The sequence below is a fragment of the Panthera onca genome, chromosome B1 (genome assembly GCF_046562875.1).
Source record: "Panthera onca isolate mPanOnc1 chromosome B1, mPanOnc1 haplotype 2, whole genome shotgun sequence".
Taxonomy (NCBI): Eukaryota; Metazoa; Chordata; class Mammalia; order Carnivora; family Felidae; genus Panthera; species Panthera onca.
Window position 1 is genome coordinate 161,458,344 of NC_138342.1, and position 23,407 is coordinate 161,481,750.

Consider the following 23,407-nt stretch of genomic DNA (forward strand, 5'->3'; position numbering starts at 1 on the left):
GTTGGTATGATAGATACAAGGAATATAGGAATGGTGGCTATTGGATGATAGTACTTGTGCATTTATCTGAGATAAAATGGAGTATCTTAGAAACAAATTGTGCTATTGTAGAGTCTATAAAAGTGAGAATATCATTAGGAAGTTTCAAGAATTATATAATGGAAGTTGCAGGTATTCAAAGTGGTTATTCAGTTGAGCTTAGTGTGTGTGATCTCATGAATGGTAATGGATTGCTTATAAAGTATCTGTAGGATCGTTTATGTTAATAGTGATCTCATTTGATTCAGTATTCCAAATTCACCAATTCCCAAAATGTATTTACATAGGTTGAGATGGCTACGTGATCTCCCACTGGTCCTCTGAACCCTGGCTCAGTTTGGAACTTTGTATGGGTCAGTATTATATTCTTGTTATTAGTGAACTGTGGCATCTGGTGTGGTATGAGACACCTATTCCTAAAATTTTTGGCTTACCACAGTGGCAATCCCCTTCACTGGTTAAAAAATAAAGTAAATTGTTATTATACATATATAGTGGTTCAAAGAGCTTTATTTATCTCATATAATATTCTAGAGGTAGGCATGTTATCAGAGGCATTTCAGCAACTTTGCTGTAATGACATTTTCCAGGAACTTGTCTTTATTCTTGCTTAGCAATCCCTTGTGTCTCTGGTAGAAGGTGGTTTCCCAGCACAAAATCTTCATACCAGTCCATGGAATCAAGGAAAGAGGAAATGAGAGTGTACTTAGCTTCTACTTACTGATATTAACTTGATGTTTTGGATATATAATATCTACTGCTTTTCCTCTGGCCAGAATCTAGTCACATAACCACATCTGGTTGCAAGAGAGTCTGAGAAATGTTTTCTTTAGCTTGGTTTCTGTTGCCCTGCTATTAATAAGAAACTTCTGTCACTAGTGGAAAAAAGAAGGAATGGATATTGGGAGGAAATGCCAGTTTCTATGCTATCTTTCCTTTCTCTTTAGCTCAGCATTAGTCATTATAAGTTATGGTAGCATGATACTCTTTGTACTAGTCATGTTTGTCTGGAGTGCTGAAGTTTATATACAGAAGGCAGAGATCAGTATGGATTTGAATATCATCAACTGTTTTATTGATGATAATAAGCAAGATTTCACTGTAAACTCCTAGCTTCATCCCTTCCTGTAGAGATCTCAGGTAGGATTTTCTTAGTACCATTTTCTAGGAGCTGTCCAATATTCACATGACTACTGTGGAAAATATCCTATTAATATAGTATGGTCTAATAATACATTTATTCATATTTGTTTATACTGTAGTGGGTACCTAACCAGATCTGGTCCAATTGCAGTACTCTCCAACCTTGCTATAGTTGGTCTGTGTTAAGATGAGCATCTGACTCATGTTAAGGGAGATTGGGAAGTCCTGAGTCTCTTCTCTGGAATTTTGGGCCATTGAACAAGAGAATTTTCCAAGTACTCAAAATATCATATGTATAGCTCTAGAGTTTTTGACAGCTATGCTTTTGACTATGTGGAGAAAGGTGGGCCTCAAAGAAATGGAGAAATGAAGCTGGAGTGTAATCATATATGAAAACAAGAGAAAGGGAGATAAACTACTTATATTTCTTCCTTTAATGCCAGTGTAATAAATAATATTTAATCTGCTTGTTCTTGTCTCATAATTTTTATGGATTTTCTGGACTTGTTAGAAGTGGTTATTTTTCCATCATTTCAGTTGGTGTACAGCAGTACTCTATAGTTTATTAAAGGTGGAAAAGAATTGTAGGTCAAAGGGCTTCAGATTCTATGAGTAAGACTTATTTATCTTAAATTGCTCTTAAGACTGTCTTAGAAGCCATGAAAAAAAGATTTCTACTTTCTCCTCTCATCATTTGTGGAAAGTTTAAATTGGTTCTATCTGCAAATTCTTTGAAAAATGTAGCATTGATATGGCCTCTTTTAATAAAAATAGGGGATCACAAAACAGAAAATATAATGAAATTAGTGAGGTGACATTGGAAATATAATTTAGAAGAGATTACTAAGAAGTTTGTTTCAAACATTAATCGTTGAAAATCTCTATTGCTTTGGGGCACCTGGGTGGCTCAGTTGGTTGAGCATCTGACTCTCGGTTTCGGCTCAGGTTATGATCTGACAGTTCATGGGATCAAGCCCCACACTGGGCTCTGCACTTATAACGTGGAACCTGCTTGGGATTCTCTCTCTTCCCATCTCTCTGCCCTTCCCCTTTTCACGCTCTCTTTCTGTCAAAATAAATAAATAAACTTTCAAAAAAAATATGTATTGCCTCAAAGAGAGTAGGTATGGTTCGTATTGGAGGTCTTGATTTTGGATGTCAAACTCCATAAGGAAGAATGATTATGGGATATAGTTATCCAAGGTGTTGATTTTTTCATTCACTGAATAAATATTTATATAACACTTTAATTGGGTATGGCACTACCCTTCTAGCACTGGAAACCCAGTGATGGACAAGACAAAAAAAAAGATGTATATTGGAGGTTATAGTCCAGATGGAGGTTATAGTCCAGTGATGGGATCAGGCAATAGACATAAAAAGAAGAGCAGTGTTGCTGAAGTGTAGTAAACCAAACTGAGTAAAGACCATGGCAAGAAAATTGGATTTTATCCTTGGGGTAGTATGAAGCCCTTAGAGATATTTAAGTAGGAGACTAATATATGATTTTTATTTATTTATTTTTTAATGACTGATTTATGGTATGGAGAATGCACTATTTTAGGGAGTGGAAAAACAGAAGCAGGGAATCACTTAGAAGGCTGTTGTAGAATATTAGAAGAGAATTGATGATAGCTCAACTAGAGTTGTAGCCAGTGAGAAGGTAAGAAGTAATCATACTCTGGCTATATTTAGGAGATAGTGTCAGTAAGACTTGGATTAGGTGGTAGAGGCAGGCGGTAAGGGGAAAAAAGAAATCAAGGAAGATTCTTTTTTTGGCCTGAACATCTGGTTGACTAATTGTCCTAAAAACTGAAATAAGGAAGTCTAGGGGTAAATCAGAGTATGTTGAACCGAAGATGAAGTTGAGTTAGATGTCAGGTTATGAAAGCTAAAATTTTAGCTAACATTTCAATGGCTCCCTTTATTCTAGTTGAGAAGAGGTAGCCTTTTATTCCATCTAACTGGAAACATAAGCCAGTAGTCTCTAATAGCAGTCAAGGAGTATAGCCTAAATATTCCTAATGCTCAATGCTATATATGAGGATTGCCTAAATTTTTTGCAATAATTTTCCAATACTTATATCTATTGCCCTAGTACCAGCCATGCACAAATATCTATGCCAGTGTATTTACTATTTAATTGTATTCCATAGCATTTTATAATAGTGTATAGGCAATCTAAATACACTATTTGGACTATGGAAGGACAGATTCTTTTAGTAGATTTGGTTGCTATACTGGATATGAGGTAACATTTTGACATGTGACTTCACATTTGCAAAGTGTTGCCCTTTTAGTGTTTCCATCTTACTCTGGAAAACACAGACTGGTCTGAGAGAAAGTCTCTAACACTAATGAAAGATGGTATTCAGGAGAGAAATTAATATAAAGCTCATTGGTATCTTCACAAAAGATGGAATAATAAAAAATGGGCTAGTTGAAGAACATTAGTTTTAAGAGAATTCATTTGACTACGGATCTTTCTCAACTTATGATGGGGTTACATCTTGATAAACCATACATTTAATACACTTAACCTACTGAACATCAGAGCCTAGGCTATGATGAGCCTACCTTAAAGGTGCTCAGAAAGAACCCTTACATTAGCCTACAATAGGGCAAAATCATCTAACACAAAGCTTATTTTGTAACAAAGTATTGAATATCTCATGTAATTTTTTGGCTACTATACGAAAAGTGAAAAACAGAATAGTTATATGCATACATAATGGTTGTAAGTATATTGGTTGTTTATGCTTATGATCATGAGGCTGACTTGGAATTGTGGCTTGCTGCTGCTGCCCAGCATCACAAGTGAGTATCATACCACTTAGCCCAGGAAAAGATTAAGATTTAAATTCTGAAGTACAGATTCTACTGAATGCATATTGTTTTTGCACCATCATAAATTAAAAAAAAATGTTAAGTTGAAATGTGAGTCGGGAACTGTCTGTATTCTGTGACTAAACATAATTTTTATATTATATCTCCAAACTGGATTGAATTATCCAATTTCTGACTTGTCCTGGGTAATATCTTGGTGTTTAACAAGTCCTGAATTGGCATTCTTGACCTGGTATTTCAGATTTACAAGTGAACTGATTAGACATTGTGAATACTTAGAAATAACATTGTCTGTCCTAATGGTACTATACAATCACCTTTGATGGACCAATGTTTAAAACTGGTGAAAAGAGAATTAGGAAATGGTAAAGAAAGAAAAAGAATGTTGGGGAAGATGTAGTTAATGAAAGGAGCAGGTAAACAAGAGAAATCCTCTTGATCCTAAAAGAAAATGGAAAAGGATTAGATGGGAATTCACAGTGGCTAAATAAACATCATGTTAATTAATTCTCATAACAATCTATTGAGGTAGATACTGTTTACTTTTATAGATGAGGCAGCTGGGCTTAGCAAGCTTCATTTTAGAGAAGGTAACTGTGCTAGGCAGAATTTTTTTTCTTAAAGTTTTAATTTAAATTCTAGTTAATTAACATACAGGGTAATAGTAGTTCAGGGAATAGACTGTTCCTGATATATAATTCCAATATAGTGATTCAACAATTCTGTACAACATTCAGTGCTCATTGCAACAAGTGTACTCCTTATCACCTATCACCCATTTAACCCACCCACTCCCTAACTGCCTGTCCTCTGGTAACCATCAGTTTGTTCTCCATAGTTAATGGTCTGTTTCTTGGTTTGCCTGCCTCTCTCCTTTTCCCCTTTGCTCATTTGTTTTCTTTCTTCAATTCTGCATATGAGTGAAATCATATGGTATTTGTCATTCACTGACTTATTTCACTTAGCATAATATTCTCTAGTTTCATCCACGTCATTGAAAATGACAAGATTTCATTCTTTTTTTTATGGCTGAGTAATATTCCATTGTGTGTGTGTATGTGTGTGTGTGTGTGTGTGTGTGTGTGTATATATATATATATATGTAAATATATATATGTGTGTGTGTATGTATATATATATATATATATATATATATACACACACTACTGTATCCATTCATCAATTGATGGACACTTGGGCTGTTTTCATAATTTGGCTAGTGTGGATAATACTGTTATAACCATCAGGGTGCTTGTATCCTTTCAAAATAGTATTTTTGTATTCCTTGGGTAAATACCTACTGCAATTGCTGAATCATAAAGTACTTCTATTTTTAACTTTTTGAGAAAACTTCATACTGTTTTCCACAGTGAGTCCACCAGTTTGTGTTCCCAACAACAGTGCAAGAGGGTTCCTCTTTCTCCATATCTCAACAACACCTGTTATTTCCTGTGTTGTTATTTTTAGCCATTATGAAAGGTGTGAGGTGGTATCTCATCATGGTTTTGGTTTGTATTTCCCTGATGATTGATGTTGAACATCTTTTCGTGTGTCTGTTAGCTATCTGGATGTCCTCTTTGCAAAAAATGTCTCTTCAAGTCTTCTTCCCATTTCTTAACTGGATTATTTGTTTTTTGGTTGTTGAGTTTGATAAGTTCTTTATAGATTTGGATACTAACCCATTGTCAGATATGCCATTTGCAAATATCTTCTCCTGTTCCATAAGTTGCCTTTTAGTTTTGTTGATTGTTTCCTTCACTGTGCAGACACTTTATTTTGATGTAGCCCCAATAGTTTATTCTTGCATTGTTTCCTTTCCCTCAGGAGACATATCTAGAAAGAAGTTGCTATGGCCATTGTCAACATTTAGGTCTTTAATCCATTTTGAATTTACTTTTGTGTATGGTGTAAGTAAGTGGTCTAGTTTCATTCATCTGCATGTTGCTGTCCAGTTTTCCCAACACCATTTGTTGAGGAAACTGTCTTTTTTCCATTGGATATTCTTTCTTTCTTTCTTGATGATTAATTGACCATACAATTGTGGTTTCATTTTTGGGTTCTATATTCTGTTCCATTGATCTATGTGCCTTTTTTTAAACTTATATTTGCCAGTACCATACTGTTCTGGTAACTACAGCTTTGTAATTAAGACAAAGTCCAGAAATGTGATGCCTCCAGCTTTGCTATTCTTTTGCAGGACTGCTTTGTGATTTAAGGTCTTTTGTGATTTCATGCAAATTCAAGACTCTGCTAGCATTCAGGCCTTGGATTAATCCCCTTCCTTTGAGTTGGGGTAGAACCAGTGAATATGTGATGGAATGTCAATCCTGTGATTATAGTTAATAGTAAAGATGAAGGAATTTTGAAGATGTAATTAAGGTCCATAATTAGTGAACTTTGAGTTAAGCGAAAAGGAAGATCATTCTGAGTGAGCCTGACCTAATCATGTGAGCCCTTTAAAAGATGGGAGATGTCAGAGAGATTCTCTTGCTGGCTTGGAAGAAACAAACTGTCACGTTGTGAAAGGGCCATGTGACTAGGATGTGAGGGGAGTTCTAGGAGCCAAGAGCAACCCCTGCCAGATGGTAAGCAAATGAAGCTATGGCTACAAAAAAACCCCCTGAATTCTACCAACAACCAATGAGCTCAGAAGAGGACTTCAGCCTCTGATGAGACTGCAGCCCCACCCAGTAACATTATTTAGCCTTATGAGACTCTTGAGCACAGAGAGACCTCACTTGTGTAATATAAATGGGTGTTGTTTTAAATTGCCAAGATTTTGGTAATATTTTACACAGTGATCAAAACTAAATACAGTAATGAAGGGAAAAGGTAGGTAATGGGTTGGCAGCTTTGCTCCTTTCATTTTAGATTTTCTGAAAGTACAATTAGGTTTCTTCAATGAGATTTTGTAATAGACCTGGCTTTTTATATGTTCCTACTCACAAACTAGGAAAATGAGTATCGTTTTCTTGCATTATCTCTCTATTGCCTTGTTCATAGAGCACTCTCATGGTTTACACTTCTGTAACTCTCCTTTCCCCTCATGATATCTTTTGTGATGCAAATAATTGAAAATGAAACAAAAGGGGAAATAATTATGAGCACTACTTTTCACTTTAATTCTCTTTTATTAAACAATCTCACTAGGAAAACTTTTGAATTAGATGCTAATATTAGAAGGCAAAGTAAATATGTAAGAGAGAATGAACTAAGATGAAGAAGGGAGTTTTAATCCAAATATATTTCTAACTCTGACAGGTTCAAAAAATGCACCATTTGCCTGCTATGAAGAAATACAGTCTCACGCTGATAGGTTTGGGAACTGTGGTAAAATAAGAGGCAAATTTCAATCCTGTTCATGGAGGTATGCCATGGGAATATTAAAGATACTTTTCTAATGTTCTATAAGTTTTTTTTTTAGTTTTTCTCTCTATATTTCATTCATTCCAGTGGTTTCAAGTATCACATGTGTAAGGGAGTGAATTTTAAATCAAAATCTGTAGCCCTGACATCTTTCTTGTGTTATAGGCTAAATTTCTATCTAATTTTAAACATCTATATGTGGGTGATCATTAGACTTCTAAATTCAATCCAAGATTGAAAGTAATAATATCCATTGCACTTTTCTTCTTTGAACCTGCTCATTTTTCTTTATAAAAATACTATCCTCACTCACTTGATTGTTTGCCCAAGCTGAAGACTGCCCAGTGTCCGTAAAATGAAATTAAATTTCCCCTGCATTTGAAAAGCAAGATTTTTGATATTTTGGTCATTAATTTGTTTTAAACATTTATTAAGAACCTACTGTTTGGGGTGACTGGGTGGCTCAGTCGCTTAAGTGTCAGACTTTGGCTCAGGTCGCAATCTCATGGTTGGTGAGCCTGAGCCCTATGCCAGGCTCTGTGATGACATCTGAGAGCCTGGAGCCTGCTTTGGATTCTGTGTCTCCCTCTCTCTCTGCCCCTCCCCCACTTACACTCTGTCTCTCTCAAAAACAAATAAACATTAAAAAATGTACATTTTAAAAGAATCTGCTATGTGCTGGACACTGAACTAGATACTCATTAGCAAGCATACATGGCCCTTGTACTTACTGAATTTGTACACTGGTAAACACACCACATAGTTTTGTTTCCTTGGTTGGTTATGCTGTTAATTTTGTTTGGAAATACCTTGCTCTGGGGTGCCTGGGTTGCTCAATTGGTTAAGCGTCCGACTTCAGCTCAGGTCATGAACTCACGGTTCATGAGTTCAAGCCCTGCACTGGGCTCTGTGCTGACAGCTCAGAACCTGCAGCCTGCTTTGGATTCTGTGTCTCCCTCTCTCTCTGCCCCTCCCCCACTTTCACTTTCTTTCTCTCTCTCTCTCTCTCTCTCAAAAATAAATAAATGTTAAAAAAAATAGAAATACCTTACTCTGGCTATTGAAATTCTACTAATTTGTAAACTTTGACTTAGATTTATGAATCATCTTCTCTATGAAGTTTCTCCTAATTGCTAAGTTAGAATGGGTTCTCATCTTAAATCTCTGTGAGAATTAATTTATTGTGGCACTTTTAATGGGATTTATATTACATTTAGTATTAAACTGTAAGGTCCTTGAGGTTAAGAGTAACAACTTATCACTCTGTCCCTCTACAGAGGGATATGAGATACTTGAGTGAATTGATTATTTGACAGTAAGTATATAATTCTTCACAGTGAATAAAAGACCTTTCATTAGCAGCATTGAAAGATAAGCTTGCAGAGTGATTTTCTTTTTAATTTTTAAAATATTTATTCATTTTTGAGAGAGAAAGAGAGAGGGAGAGAGAGAGAGAAGGAGTGTGCATTGGGAGGGACAGAGAGAGAGGGAGACACAGAACTCAAAGCAGGCTCCAGGCTCCAGGCTGTCAGCACAGAGCACAACACAGGATTTGAACTCATGAACTGTGAGATCATGACCTGAGCCAAAGTCAGACGCTCAGCCAACTGAGCCACCCAGGCATCTCTGGAGTATTTACTTTAAATGTTAGTGTTAAAATGTTACATTTTCCCTAGTTACATTTGCCATAAATGGAGAGCTGTACTTGGTTTTGTTTTGGGTTTTTTTGTCAAAGAAAGAAAATCTGAAGCATTTCTAACAAATTCCTAACAAATACCTAATGTGTAATAATCATATAATTTTACTATGTTTGCAGGAATCTTCAATGTGGGAGACTAATTTGTACTTACCCTACACGAATTCCTTTTCGCAAAGAAAATGGCGCTGTGATTTATGCTTTTGTACGAAATAATTTATGTATAACCATAGACTACAGATTGCCTAATGCAAATCAAGATCCAATGAAAGTCTCCAATGGTTCTCATTGTGATGAAGGGAGGGTAAATGATTTAAAATCTATTTTTTTAAATCTAGTTTTATTAATTTCTTTAATATTTTCATTTAAGTATCAAATTTCAGTTCATTTCTATGTAACTTTAAATATTTGGATAAGGAGAAAATGAATAAGCTTCATTTTGTCTCCAGATATTAAGAGGGCAATAGGAATGTTTGATCTTCTTCAGAATTTCAGTATTGTGACCAAGGAAACTCCCAAGTGTTTTGGAACTGGAGTGTGAGGGGAGCTATCTTGTGACTATGTTAAGTACTCCATTGCATGGAAATTCACCTTTCTTCTTAGAGAAGAAAGAAGAAATCCCCCTTAGTAATATATGTCTCTTCGTAGCCCAGTAGATAAGAGCACCACTTAGATCAGGCTTCTTAGAATCAATTCTTCAAAACTTCCTATTTTTTGACATTCTGCAAGTAACCTAACCAGTCTGAGATGCCACAACTGGATGTAAAGTGGTGATAGTAATAGCATTTACTCTATGGGGTTATTGCAAAGATTAAATGAGATTCCTGGCACATAGAGCTAAATGTAGATTGGCTATTATTATTGATTATTATAATTAACTATGTTTGAGGCTAACCCAAATCTGGAGAAAACATAGGAGGAATAAACTTACTTGAACATTTCATTTAATTCCTGGCCAGATCCTTGCTTATGAGGAATGATAATCTAGTGTAGGCCTTAAATGCCTCCTTAAAGGATGTATATACCAAGGAGCTCACTAGCTATATTTTGGCTTTGCAGCCAAAACAACTAAAAAATGAAACATAGTCAACAAATGATTTGATATTATTCAGTCGATAATTTAGTAAGAATAGAATCCATTTTATAACATGGACAGTTCTTCTCAGTGTTAATGTATGAAAACACATTTTACCAGATAGTTTTTAATGATATTATAAATCACATTGATGAAACCTTCTTGGCAACTTTTTTTGTTAGTAGCATCCTAATATAACAGGACTCTTCATCTCAGTTTCAACTGAGGCAGGCATGCAATAGATACTACACTCAAAGGGAGTTTTAGACACACCATCAAGGCCAAGAACTAATGAGAAAACTCAACACAGTGAAGGTTTAAAAGAATTGTTAGTTTGTTTGCATTTAGAAAGTGTTTTGTGAGGCTATTTTTTTTTAAGTCAGACACTCAACTGAGTGAGCCACCCAGATACCCCTAAAACTATTTTTTTGAAGAGTTGTACTGTGCTTTAACGTTTAAAAGGAAATCATTTTCACATACTACATCCCATTTTCACTTCAAAACAAATCTCAATGCTTTAGAAAAAGTATGATTTGTACTCAGATAAGAAAACTGTATCTTAGAGTAGTTGATATTGCTGTAAATACTGGAGTTGGTAATGTATCCTTAATCCTCTGATTAATACACTTTAAACTTAGAATGATTATATCTGGATGTTTCATACATTCCATAATATAATTTAGATATGTATAGCATATTTTAATAAAAATTCCTATCAACTTTATTAGAGAATTCTAATAATAATTCATATTTGAGGAAAATTTACTGTATGTCCTGATTATATTGAATTGATTTTCTTTCGATGCAAACTTTTAATATATGCGACAAATACAGCATATTCTTTTAACTGTGCTCTTAGGAATAGTTTTGTTAGATTTCAGGGTATTATAAGTGGTTATGTGAACATGATTTTTTTTGGTCTTATTTGTATCTCTCACTTCCCTACATTGAATTATTTTTTTAGCTAATTTTTAAAAATAAATGTTTATTTATTTTTGAGGGGGGGGAGAACATGAGTGGGGGAAGGGCAGAGAGAGAGAGAGGGAGACAGAGGATCTGAAGAGGGCTCTGCACTGGCAGCAGTGAGCCTGATGTGGACTCGAACCCACAAACTACGAGATCATGCCCTTAGTTGAAGTCAGACAATCAACAGCCTAAGCTACCCAGACTCCCCTAAAACGAATTTTTTACAGCAGTTTTAGGCCCACAGCAAAACTGAAAGGAAGGTACAGAGTTCCCATATACTCCCTTGCTCTCACATAAGCATAAGACTATTATCAACATCCCCCACTAGAGTGGTACATTTGATACAATTGATGAGCTTGCATTGACACATCATTATCACCCAGTCCATAATTTACATTAGATTTATCTGAAAAATTGCAAAATACTTGGAGATTAAACAACACATTTTTAAATGTGCTAAAGGAGAAATTTTAAGACAATTTGAAAAATATTTTGAACTAAATGAAAATGAAAACACAACATAAAAATTTGCAGGTTACAGCAAAAGCAATACTTAGATGGAAATTTATTACATTGAACACTTATGGTCTTATGGTATAAAATTACTGACTTTTATGTCAAGGCAGCTGGACTCCTTTAACATGGAAAAAAGATTTTTTTTCTTTTTTTAGATCTGTGTAAATGGTGAATGTGTAGAATCAAGAATAATTAAGTCTGAATCATCTGTCTGTTCAAAAAAGTGCAACGGACATGGAGTAAGTAAGCACAAAATTTGTTTCCCCAAATTACATCTATTTGGACACTTTTAAAAAAATTAATTAATTAACTAATTTTTAAATTTACATCCAAGTTAGCATATAGTGCAACAATGATTTCAGGAGTATATTCCTTAATACCCTTAGCCCATCCCCCCTCCCAAAACCCTTCCAGCAAGCCTCTGTTTGTTCTCTATATTTAAGAGTCTTGTTTTGTCCCCCTCACTATTTTTATATTATTTTTGCTTCCTTTCCCTTATGTTCACCTGTTTTGTATCTTAAATTTCACATGTGAGTTAAGTCATATGATATTTGTCTATCTCTGATTGACTAATTTCACTTAGCATATTACCGTCCAGTTCCATCCACATAGTTGCAAATGACAAGATTTCATTCTTTTTGATTGCCAAGTATACATACACCATTGTATACATTCACCACTTCTTCTTTATCCATTCATCTATCGATGGACATTTGGGCTTTTTCCATACTTTGGCTATTGTCGATAATGCTGCTATAAACATTGGGTGTAAATGCCCCTTCAAAACAGCACACCTATATCCATTGGATAAATACCTAGTAGTGCAATTGCTGGCTCGTGGGGTAGTTCTATTTTTAATTTTTTGAGGAACCTCCATACTGTTTTCCAGAGTGACTGCACAAGTTTGCTTTCCCAGTGCTTTTGCAGAACAAAAGAGATCCTCTTTCTCTGCATCCTTGCCAACATCTGTTGTTTCCTGAGTTGTTAATGTTAGTCATTCTGACAGATGTGAGGTGGTACCTCATTGTGGTTTTGGTTTGTATTTCCTTGCCGATGAGCGATGCTGAGCATCTTTTCATGTGTCTGTTTGCCAACTGGATGCCTTCTTTGGAAAAGTGCCTATTACTGTCTTTTGCCCATTTATTCACTAGATTATTTGGTTTTTGGGTGTTGAGTTTGATAAGTTCTTTATAGATTTTGGATACTAACCCTTTATCTGATATGTCATTTGCACATATCTTCTCCCATTCCATCGGTTGCTTTTTAGTTTTGCTGATTGTTTCCTTCACTGTGCAGAAGTTTTTTTATCTTGATGAGATCCCAGTTTGGCTATTCAGGGTATTTTGTGGTTCCATGCAAATTTTAGGATTGTTTGCTCTAGCTTTGAGAAGAATGCTGGTGCAATTTTGATTGGGATTGCATTGAATGTGTAAATTGTTTTGGGTAGTATTGACATTTTAACAATATTTGTTTTTCCAGTTCATGAGTATGGAATGTTTTTCCATTTCTTTGTGTATTCTTCAATTTCCTTTATAAGTTTTCCATAGTCTTCAGCATACAAATCTTTTACAACTTTGGTTAGGTTTATTCCTAGGCATTTTATGCTTCTTGGTACAGTTATAAATGGTATCAATTTCTTGATTTCTCTTCTGTTGCTACATTATTGGTGTACATAAATGCTATTTACATTTATGGTGTGTACATTGATTTTGTGTCCTGCGACTTTGCTGAAGTCATGTATCAGTTCTAGCAGCTTCTTGGTGGAGTCTTTCGGGATTTCCATGTAGAGTATCATGTCGTCTGTGAAAAGTGAAAGTTTGACTTCTTTGCCAATCTGGATGCCTTTTATTTCATTTTGTTGTCTGATTGTAGAGGCTAGGACTTCCAACACTATATTAAACAACAGTGGTGAGAGTGGACATTCCTGCTGATTCCTGATCTCAGGGGGTAAGCTCTCAGTTTTTCTCCCTTGAGGATGATATTAGCTGTGGACTTTTCATATTTGGCTTTTATGATGTTAAGGTATGTTCCTCCTATCCCAGCTTCTTGAGGATTTTTATTAAGAAAGGATGCTATATTTTGTCAAATGCTTTTTCTGCATCTATTGACAGGATCATATGGTTCTTATCCTTTCTTCTCTTAATGTGATGTATCACACTGATTGATTTGTGAATATTGAACCAGCCCTGTATCCCAGGAATGAATCCCACTTTATTGTGTTGAATAATTCTTTGGATATACTGTTGAATTCAATTTGTTAGTGTCTTGTTGAGAATTTTTGCATCCATGTTCATCAGGAATATTGGCCTGTAATTCTCCTTTTTAGGGGGTTCTCTGTCTGGTTTGGGAATCAAGGTGATGCTGGCTTGATAGAATGAGTCTGGAAGCTTTCCTTCCATTTCTACTTTTTGGGACAGCTCTCAAGCTGTCAAGGATAGGTATTAACTCTGCTTTAAATGTCTGGTAGAATTCCCCTGGGAAGCCATCTGGCCCAGGAGTCTTATTTGCTGGGAGATTTTTGATAACTGATTCAATTTCTTTGCTGGTTATGGGCCTGTTCAAATTTTCTGTTTCTTCCCCTCTGAGTTTTGTTAGTGTGTGGGTGTCTAGGAATTTGTCCATTTCCTCCATGTTGTCCAGTTTGTTGGAATATAACTTTTATAGTATTCTATGATAATTGTTTGTATTTCTATGATGTTGGTTGTGATCTGTCCTCTTTCATTCATGATTTTATCTATTTGGGTCCTCTCTCTTTTTGAGGAGTCTGGCTAGGGGTTTATCAATTTTATTTTTTCAAAAACCAGCTCTAAGATTCATTGATATATTCTATTTTTTGGGGATTTTATATTGTTTATTTCTGCTCTAATATTTATTATTTCTCTTCTTCTGCTGGCTTTGAGGTTTCTTTGCTGTTCTTCTTCTAGTTCCTTTAGGTGTCCTGTTAGATTTTGTATTTGGGATTTTTCTTGTTTCTTGAGATAGGCCTGGACTACAGTGTACTTTCCTCTTAGGACTGCCTTTCCTGCATCCCAAAGGGTTTGGACTGTCCTGTTTTCATTTTCATTTGCTTCCATATATTTTTTAATTTCTTCTTTAATTGCCTGGTTGAGTCATTCTTTCTTTAGTAGGATGTTCTTTAACCTCCATGCATTTGGAGGCTTTCCAAATTTTCTCTTATTGATTTAAGTTTCATGACATTGTGATCAGAACAACATATGATCTTATCTCTTTTATATTTATTGAGGGCTGTTTTGTGACCAAGTACATGATTCTATTTTGGAGAATGTTCCATGTGCATGTGAAAAGAATGTGTATTCTGCTGCTTTTGGATGAAAGATTCTGAATATATCTGTCAAGTCCATCTGGTCCAGTGTATCATTCAAGGCCATTGTTTCTTTATTGATTTTTTTCCCAGATGATCTTTCCATTTCTGTAAGTGGAGTATTAAAGTCACCTGCAATTATGGCATTCCTATCAATAAGATTGCTTATGTTTGTGATTAATTGATTTATGTATTTGGGTTCTTTGAAGTTGGGAGTATAAACATTTACAATTGTTAGCTCTTCTTGATGGATAGACGCTGTAATTATGATATAATGCCCTTCTTCATCTCTTGTTACAGCCTTTAGTTTAAAATCTAGTTTGTCTGATATTAGTATGGCTACTCCAGCTTTCTTTTGACTTCCAGTAGCATGATAGATGGTTTCCATCCTCACTTTCAATTGAAAAGTGTCCTCAGGTCTAAAATGGGTCTCTTGTAGACAGCATAAATGGATCTTATTTTTAAATCTATTCTGATAACATATGTCTTTTGATTGGAGCATTTAGTCTGTTTACATTCAGTGTTATTATTGAAAGATATGGATTTGGTGTCATTGTGTTATGTTTCAGTTTCATGCTTGTGGTGATGTCTCTGGTCCTTTGTAGTCTGTGCAGCATTCTACTCACAAAGCCCCCCTTAGGATCTCTTGCAGGGCTGGTTTAGTGGTCATGAACTCCTTCAGTTTTTGTTTGTCTGGGAAAGTCTTTATTTCTCCTTCTATTCTGAATGACAGCCTTTCTGGATAAAGGATTCTTGGATGCATGTTTTTCCTATTCAGCACATTGAATATTTCCTGCCACTCCCTTCTGGCCTGCCAAGTTTCTGTGGATAGGTCTGCTAGTACCCTGATGTGTCTACCCTTGTAAGTTAAGGCCCATTTGTCCCTAGCTGCTTTCAGAATTCTCTCTTTATCTTTGTAATTTGCTGGTTTCACTATGATATTCCATGGAGAAGATCTATTCTTGTTAAATCGGAAGGGCGTTTTCTGTGCCTTCTGGATTTGGATGTCCATTTTCTTTCCCAGATTAAGGAAGTTCTCAGCTATAATTTCTTCCGGTAAACCTTCTGCCCCCCCCCCCCCCCCCCTTTTCTTCTTCTGGAGCTCCTATGATACAGATATTATGTTTCATTGAATCACTTAGTTCTCCAATTCTCCCCTCATGGTCTAGTATTTTCTTATCTTTTTCTCAGCTTCATCATTTTCCATAATTTTATCTTGTATTTCACTTAATCTCCCCTCTCCCTCCTCTATCCTTGCTATCACTGCATCTAGTTTATTTTGTACCTCATTCACAGCATTTCTTAATTTTTCATGACTATTTCTTAGTTCCTTGATCTCTGCAGTGATAGATTCTCTGCTGTCTTCTATTGTTTTTCAAGCCCAGCAATTAATCTTATGACTATTATTCTAAATTTTTGCTCAGTTATATTGTTTATATCTGTTTTGAGCAATTCTCTAGCTGTCACTTCTTCCTGGAATTTCTTTTGAGGAGAATTCTTCTGTTTCATAATATTGACTAGTTTTCTGTCCCTTTTGTGTTTTAATAGTTTGCTATGAGTCCTGCTCCTGCAAGCACTACTATATTAAAAAGGGGTCATAATGCTGTCCAGGGTCTGGCCCTTCAGGAGGTATTTTTGGAGTGTGTTTCATGCTGTCTGTTGTTGAGACTCTGGTTGCTTTATCTCCCTACTTGTAGTGGTGGTTTGGTCCTTCCACCACATGTGCTTTGATTTGTTGAAGTATCCCTGGAAAAAATTTTTTTAAAAAGGGTGGTGGTGGTGGAAGAGGCCTTGTCCCATAGAAAGAGAGAAATTACTGAGGTGGGGTAAAGGAAAACAAACAAAAAATTGACCAGGCAGAGAATCAGAGAAACTATAGGGCTTAGTCCATAGAGAGAAAGAGGAACATAAATAAGGAGATACAGAAGAGCTATAAAAGGAATAGATTCAAAATTTCTGCTTAAACAAACCAACAACCAGAACAATCAGACTAGAGAATGGAAGAAATAAGAGGAATAAAAGGAAGAACACACACACACACACACACACACATACACACACACACACACACACACACACACACACGCACGCACACACACACAAATAAGAATTGACCAAGAACCAAATCAGAGAATGTAAAACCACTCGATACTTGATATTTGATGGTGCCTTGGAACCAGTGCCTGCGCTGGTCTGGAGGAGGGACTGTCTGGTTTGGTCAGTGTCAATCCTGCTCTGTTAGATACATAGTCACCAGGAACAGAGAGGCATGGTTTGGTGTAGGCAGGTCCTGCCTCCACTGTGCGCCCACTGTCTGTTCCCTGAAACCCTGCTTTGTTGGTGATGGGGAGAAAAATGGTGACACCCCAGTCTCTCCTCCCTGGACCAGGGGTCCCAAACCAATCTGTTCAGATCATCCTCACAGTGCAACATGGGCAGGAGCAGGCTGGTTTTGTTCCACTCCATAGTCTCCTGAACTTCCTAGGTGCTTGACTGGGATTCAAACCTCGATGTCTGAAAGGATCCCACTCCATGCACCCTGGTTCCAGAGAAGTGCCACTCTTCCCAGCCCACTGACTAATGGCCTCTAGTTCCTCACAGTGCTGACTGGGCGCAAGTGGGCCACTATGTCCTCTCCACCATTTCCTGCACTTCCCTGGCACTCGGCTGGGATTCAAACCCCTGTGTCTTAAAGGATCCCACTCCATGTGTCCCAGTTCCAGTGTACTGTCACTCTGGGTACTGTTACAAAGATCCTCTGTGTGGCAGGGGCCTGCAGGGTCTTTTGTCTTTTGAATGGCTGTTTGCCTTCTTCCCACAGCACTCAAGGGAGAGGATTGCTCTCTCCAACTGCACCTGGGAGCTAGCTATGGAACCCAAGGCTGGTTCCCCTCCTCCCCAGGTGCTTGAGTAGGGCGGAGAAAGCCTCACAGTTAGAAATTGGTTCTTTCTCTGTTTTTTCCATTCCTTGGTTTGTGGTTTTCCTCTTGTCCAAATATAATCCTACACTTCCACAACCTCTCTTTCTATTACTTTTGTCTCTCCACAGAAGGGGATCCCTCTCCTCCATGCCTACACTGCCCTTTTTCTCTCTCCCAGTTCGCAGTCATCCACCTATGGCCCACCAAGTTGTCCCTGTGGGCCCCTAGAGATGTTTCTGTCACTCCATTGCCCAGATTCCTGGAATTTCCAGTCTTCTGGCCTCAATACTGCTGTGCTTGAGGGATGAGGGAACTTTGGGTCCCCCTACTTCTCTGCCATGTTGACTGACTCTTGATACTGATGAATCTTAAAAAACCTTATTTATACATCCAGTGCTAAGTTCAATTTATTATAAAAAATTTTTTCAAATACTATTTTAAAGAATAGAAACCTAAAATATGTTGTATGTGTATTGTGTTTGTATAGTTGAAATATTTGGTTTGGTGTTATGGTTGTCATATACAAGAATTATAGCCTCAGAATACCTAGGTGGCTCAGTTGGTTAAGCATCCAGCTCTTGATTTGAGCTCAGGTCATGATCTCATGGTTCGTGATTTCCAGCCCTATGTTGGGCTCCATGCTGACAGTGTGGAGCCTGCTTGGGGTTCTCTCCCTCTCTTTCTACTTCTCCCCCACTTTCTCCCTCTTCTCTCTCAAAATAAATAAGCTTTAAAAACCCTCTCATTTAAAAAAACAAGAGAATTATAATTGTAACCTCATCTTGATAGATATATTTTAATGTTTATTTATTTATTTTAGGGGGTGGGAGAGGGTAAGAGAGAATCCCAAGCAGGCTCCATGCTCTCAACTCAAAGCCCGACATTGGGCTCAATCTCACAAATTGTGAGATCATGACAGCCAAAATCAGGAGTTGGATGCTTAACCAACTGAGTCACCAGGTGCTCCTGATAGATATATTTTAATAAAAAAAAAGAAAGAAAGAAAACTATTTCTACCTTTTGCCCACTAAGCTTCTAATTTCCATGTGGTGTCTAAGATGTGGTGCTATGTATATTATCATTTGTCTGATATGTATAATGGCTGTCTTATTTATTGACCTGACTATTCTCACAATAGTATAATACTATTTTATGTTTTATAGCAATTGGTAAAAAACAATTACAAATTAATATTAGATATGTCAAGTTTTCTAACTATTCTCTCGGATTATTTATTCAAATCTTTGTTATAATATTGGGAAAGTTTTGTGGTTTTCTTCATGTGATGTTGAATATACTTTGTTAAAATTATTTCTTCATATTCCATTGTTTGTTTTTAGTGTGATTAGGGATCTTTCCCTATTTTTTTTTTCAATATATGAAGTTTATTGTCAAATTGGTTTCCATACAACACCCAGTGCTCATCCCAAAAGGTGCCCTCCTCAATACCCATCACCCACCCTCCCCTCCCTCCCACCCTCCATCAACCCTCAGTTTGTTCTCAGTTTTTAGGAGGCTCTTATGCTTTGGCTGTCTTCCACTCTAGCCTCTTTTTTTTCCTTCCCCTCCCCCATGGGTTTCTGTTAAGTTTCTCAGGATCCACATAAGAGTGAAACCATATGGTATCTGTCTTTCTCTGTATGGCTTATGGGGATCTTTCCCTATTACATTTAATGTGTAGGGAAGTTAATAATATTTGCACATTCATTTCTGTTTATATAACTTACTAAACTATAGAAAACTTGGAACAGTCACTGGAGACCTCAGAAAAGTCGTTGTTTTACTAGCAACAGTAGCAGTAAATTAGCCCTAGAGAAAAGGATATTCTAAATCTGCCCTATAAAAACTTAAAGATAATCCTTATCAAACTGCTTTGCAGGTAATTTAACTGTCTCCCAGCACAAAGTATAGCAATCTTTAAAGGGAAACTATAAAATCTATATATTCTACAATATCAATAATATCCTGCATAAAATTCTTAAAAATAAGGAAATATGCCAAGAAGGAGAATTATGTAACCTATAAGGAGAAAAAAATTAGTCAATAAAAATGTACCCTGAAATGTTTAAAATGATATAATTATCTGATAGGAACTTTTTTTTTAATATGAAATTTATTGTCAAATTGGTTTCCATACAACACCCAGTGCTCATCCCAAAAGGTGCCCTCCTCAATACCCATCACTCACCCCCCCTCCCTCCCACCCCCCATCAACCCTCAGTTTGTTCTCAGTTTTTAAGAGTCTCTTATGTTTTGGCTCCCTCCCTCTCTAACCTCTTTTTTTTTCTTCCCCTCCCCCATGGACTATAAATATTCTCATGGAGTTAAAAAATATTAACATAATAATAAGAGAATGGGAGATATAATTTCTAGAGATGGGAAAATATAACTGAAATGAAAAATTCCATCAATGGGATTAACTGCTCAACAGACACAATAGAAGATATCAGTAAATTTAAAGATAAACCAATAGAAACTATTTAAATTGAAGGAAGAAGATTTAAAAAGATTGAAAAAAAAACCATGAACCAGTATTCCCTCTTTTTTCTACTTCATTATTCTCCATAAGTTTGTCGTCTATATTGCTGATTCGCTGCTCTGCTTTACCCATCCTTGCCGCCGTGTTATCTATTTAAGCTCAGTTACAACATTTTTAATTTCATCCTGACTAGCTTTTACTTCTTTTACCTCCACAGAAAGGGATTCTATTCTATTTTCAACCCCAGCTAGTATTCTTATTTTGATTCTACATTCTGATTCAGACATCTTGTTTGTATCTGTGTTGATTAAGTCCCTGGCTGTCATTTGTTCCTATTCTTTCTTTTGGGGTGAATTCCTTCATTTTGTCATTTTGAAGAAAGAAAAAGAATTAATAAAATAAAAAATAAATTAAAACTAAAAAATTAAAAACAACACAAAAAATCAAAGGAAGGATGTGAGCTCCTAGGTATGTTTTGGTCTGGTTGTTGAAAGAAGCTTGACAGAATAGAGAAAAAAGGGAAAGAAAAAGGAAAATGTTTGAAAATTTAAAAAAATGAATACAGTAAAATAGAACAAAATGAAATGATGAAAGTAAATAGGATTTAAAATTTACAAAAGTAAAAAATATACTAGAAAAAAATTAAAATATTTTTTATAAAAACGGAAAATAAAAATAAATTTTTTCTCTTTCTGTATTCAAGAATTGTTGCAGGGAGTATGGCTGGAGTTGCAAAAGATGAGTCTGCAAACAAATTGCAGTTAAGTGAAGGTTCTCATACTCAAGTCGGAATGAGGCCCCAACTCCAGAATGCAGCTTCTTTTTATTAGGATAATTGCTAAAGACTACGTGCATAAAGTCAGCTAAGCAAGTGTGTTAATCAATCTAATGGTTTCGCTTTTCAAGGTTGAATTTTGAGTTAATTGGTTTCTATAACACTAGGAAGGGTCAGGTGTGAAGGAGGATCTGGCCCTGGACAATGTTAATGGCTCTAGACATTCCTTACCAGCCACAGCCTCGGTCAGCTATGTAAACATATCCTAAGGCCTTGCACCTTCTCCAGCCCTTCCCTTTTGAAGTCTTTTCCTTTGATGCTTCTCTCTTGCATCTCCCACAAAGAATAAGCAAAGAAAAAGAAAAAAAAATTGAATAGATGTACCAGCAAACAGAATGAAATATGATTGAAATTACATCCAATTTTCCCTAGAAGTCAAACTATGAAGCAGTTTATAGTCCATAAACTAAGCAGGCTGAGAGATTTGTGGTGTTCCTCTAGAGTGCAGTTGACCCATTTGGGCAGGGCTTGGTGTAGCGGCTTCCTTCTCCACTAGACAGTGCTGCTTAGTTTATTGGGGTGGATTGTTGTGGTGCACGTAGGCATGTATGCGCATGCACGGGAGGGGTTAAAAATGGCGTCACCCAGCTACCCAGTCTCTAGTATCAGAACTCTGTGCTCTCACCCACTGGCAATCAAGCACCCCTCCTTTGTCTCCTGCTTTCATCCACTCCCTGCCTCTATGCTGTCTGTGACCAAGCGATCAATCTGCCAGGAGGCACCTCCCTCCTGAGTTTTATCTCAGATGGGGCTGTGTTTCCAAATCCCTTACTTCTGAGGGCCCTGCGGCTTTGACCCGCTCAGAACCTCTCTGGGAGAGTCTCACCGAGCAATGGCCAGGTGCTGGCCCACCATCTGGTACGTGTACATGACTGTGCTGCTGCATAGCCCAGAGACTGTGGCCAGGTGTCAGCCTGCCCCAGAAAAAGTTTGCGCAATTATATAGCAGCAGCATTTCAGAGGTTGTGGTGAATCACAACAGCTATCTGGTGCCAGGCTTTACCCTTAATGTCCTTGTTCCAACACAAGCAAATGTGGTTGTTCTCTGGGGTCTGCTGGGAACTTTGCCTTGTAGGGAGGCCACACAGCCTCTACCAGATGTCCTCTCAGTAGGGGTACTGCCACTCCCCTTGTGGCCTGAGAACCCCTCGGACCTCACTGTCTGCTCCTGGGGATTCACCCTTCCCATCAGAGCTCTGCCAGGTATCAAGCTGCAGAGTTTCGGACTCTGCACTCCCTGTTTATAGTGTCTTAATGGAATTTAAACCCTCTCCTTTCTCCTTTCCCTTTTTTCCTTTCTCCCTTTTTTGTTTAGTACACTCTTTCTGTTTCTCTCCAGCTGCTTTCAGGGGTAGTGCTTTTCCTGTACTCTCCCCCCTGTCTCCATCTTCTCTCCACAAGCAAAAATAGCTCCTTACCCTCCATGGCTTCTCTCTCCCCTATTTTACGTCTCCACACTGCATACCTGCTGAGTTCTGTGGTTCAAGTTGTGCAGACTGTTGTGTTAATCCTCAAATCAGTTTTCTAGGTATGCAAGATGGTTTGGCGCTGATCTAGCTGCAGTTCAAGGATGAGAGAGGCAAAAAAAGTTCCCTGCTGCTCTGCCATCTCGGCCCCCAGCCTGATTGGCTATAAATCAGAGGTTCCCAAAATTCCCTCAATTAATTTGCTAGAGTGGCTCACAGAACTTGGAGAAGCATTTTGCTTACCAGATTACTTTTTTATTATAAAAGGATATAACTCAGGTACAACCAGGTGGAGGAGATGAATAGGACAAGATATAGGGAAAGGGTGCAGAGCTTCCATGCCACTCTCTGGATGCACACTGTCCTCAAATCTCTACATGTTTACCAGCCCAGAAGCTCTTTGAAACCTATCCTTTTTTTTCTTTTTCTTTTTTTGTGAAGGATTCATTACATAGGCACAACTGATTAAATCATCAGCCATTGTGATTGATTCAACCTCTAGCCCTCTTTCCTCCCTGAAGATTGGCACAGGCACCTGGAATCACATGGATTCCACTGGCAACCAGCTCCCATTCTTAGGTGACTTCAAAACTTACTTATTTCACATAACAAAAGACACCTTTATCTCTCTCTCAACACAGGTAATTCTAAGGGTTTGGGGAGCTGTAAGCCAGGAATTGTGCGTGAAGACCAAATACATTAGAGAAATATGTTTTGATCATCTGAATGACCAAAT

General features: G+C 37.0%; 1 protein-coding gene across 6 annotated transcripts in view; it reads left to right on the top strand.

Moving 5' to 3' along the window:
* ADAM32 (ADAM metallopeptidase domain 32) overlaps nucleotides 1-23,407 on the top strand; it is a 174,394-nt gene that overhangs the window by 120,836 nt on the left and 30,151 nt on the right. For all 6 annotated transcript variants that reach the window (XR_009615993.3, XM_078445534.2, XM_060653507.3 and 3 more), the window contains 3 exons: nucleotides 7,291-7,396; nucleotides 9,212-9,395; nucleotides 11,804-11,887. Coding sequence is in view for 5 of the 6 variants with exons in the window: in XM_078445534.2 (XP_078301660.1) it covers nucleotides 7,291-7,396; nucleotides 9,212-9,395; nucleotides 11,804-11,887 (374 nt within the window). In the remaining variant the exon portion in view is untranslated. The remainder of the gene's footprint in view (nucleotides 1-7,290; nucleotides 7,397-9,211; nucleotides 9,396-11,803; nucleotides 11,888-23,407) is intronic.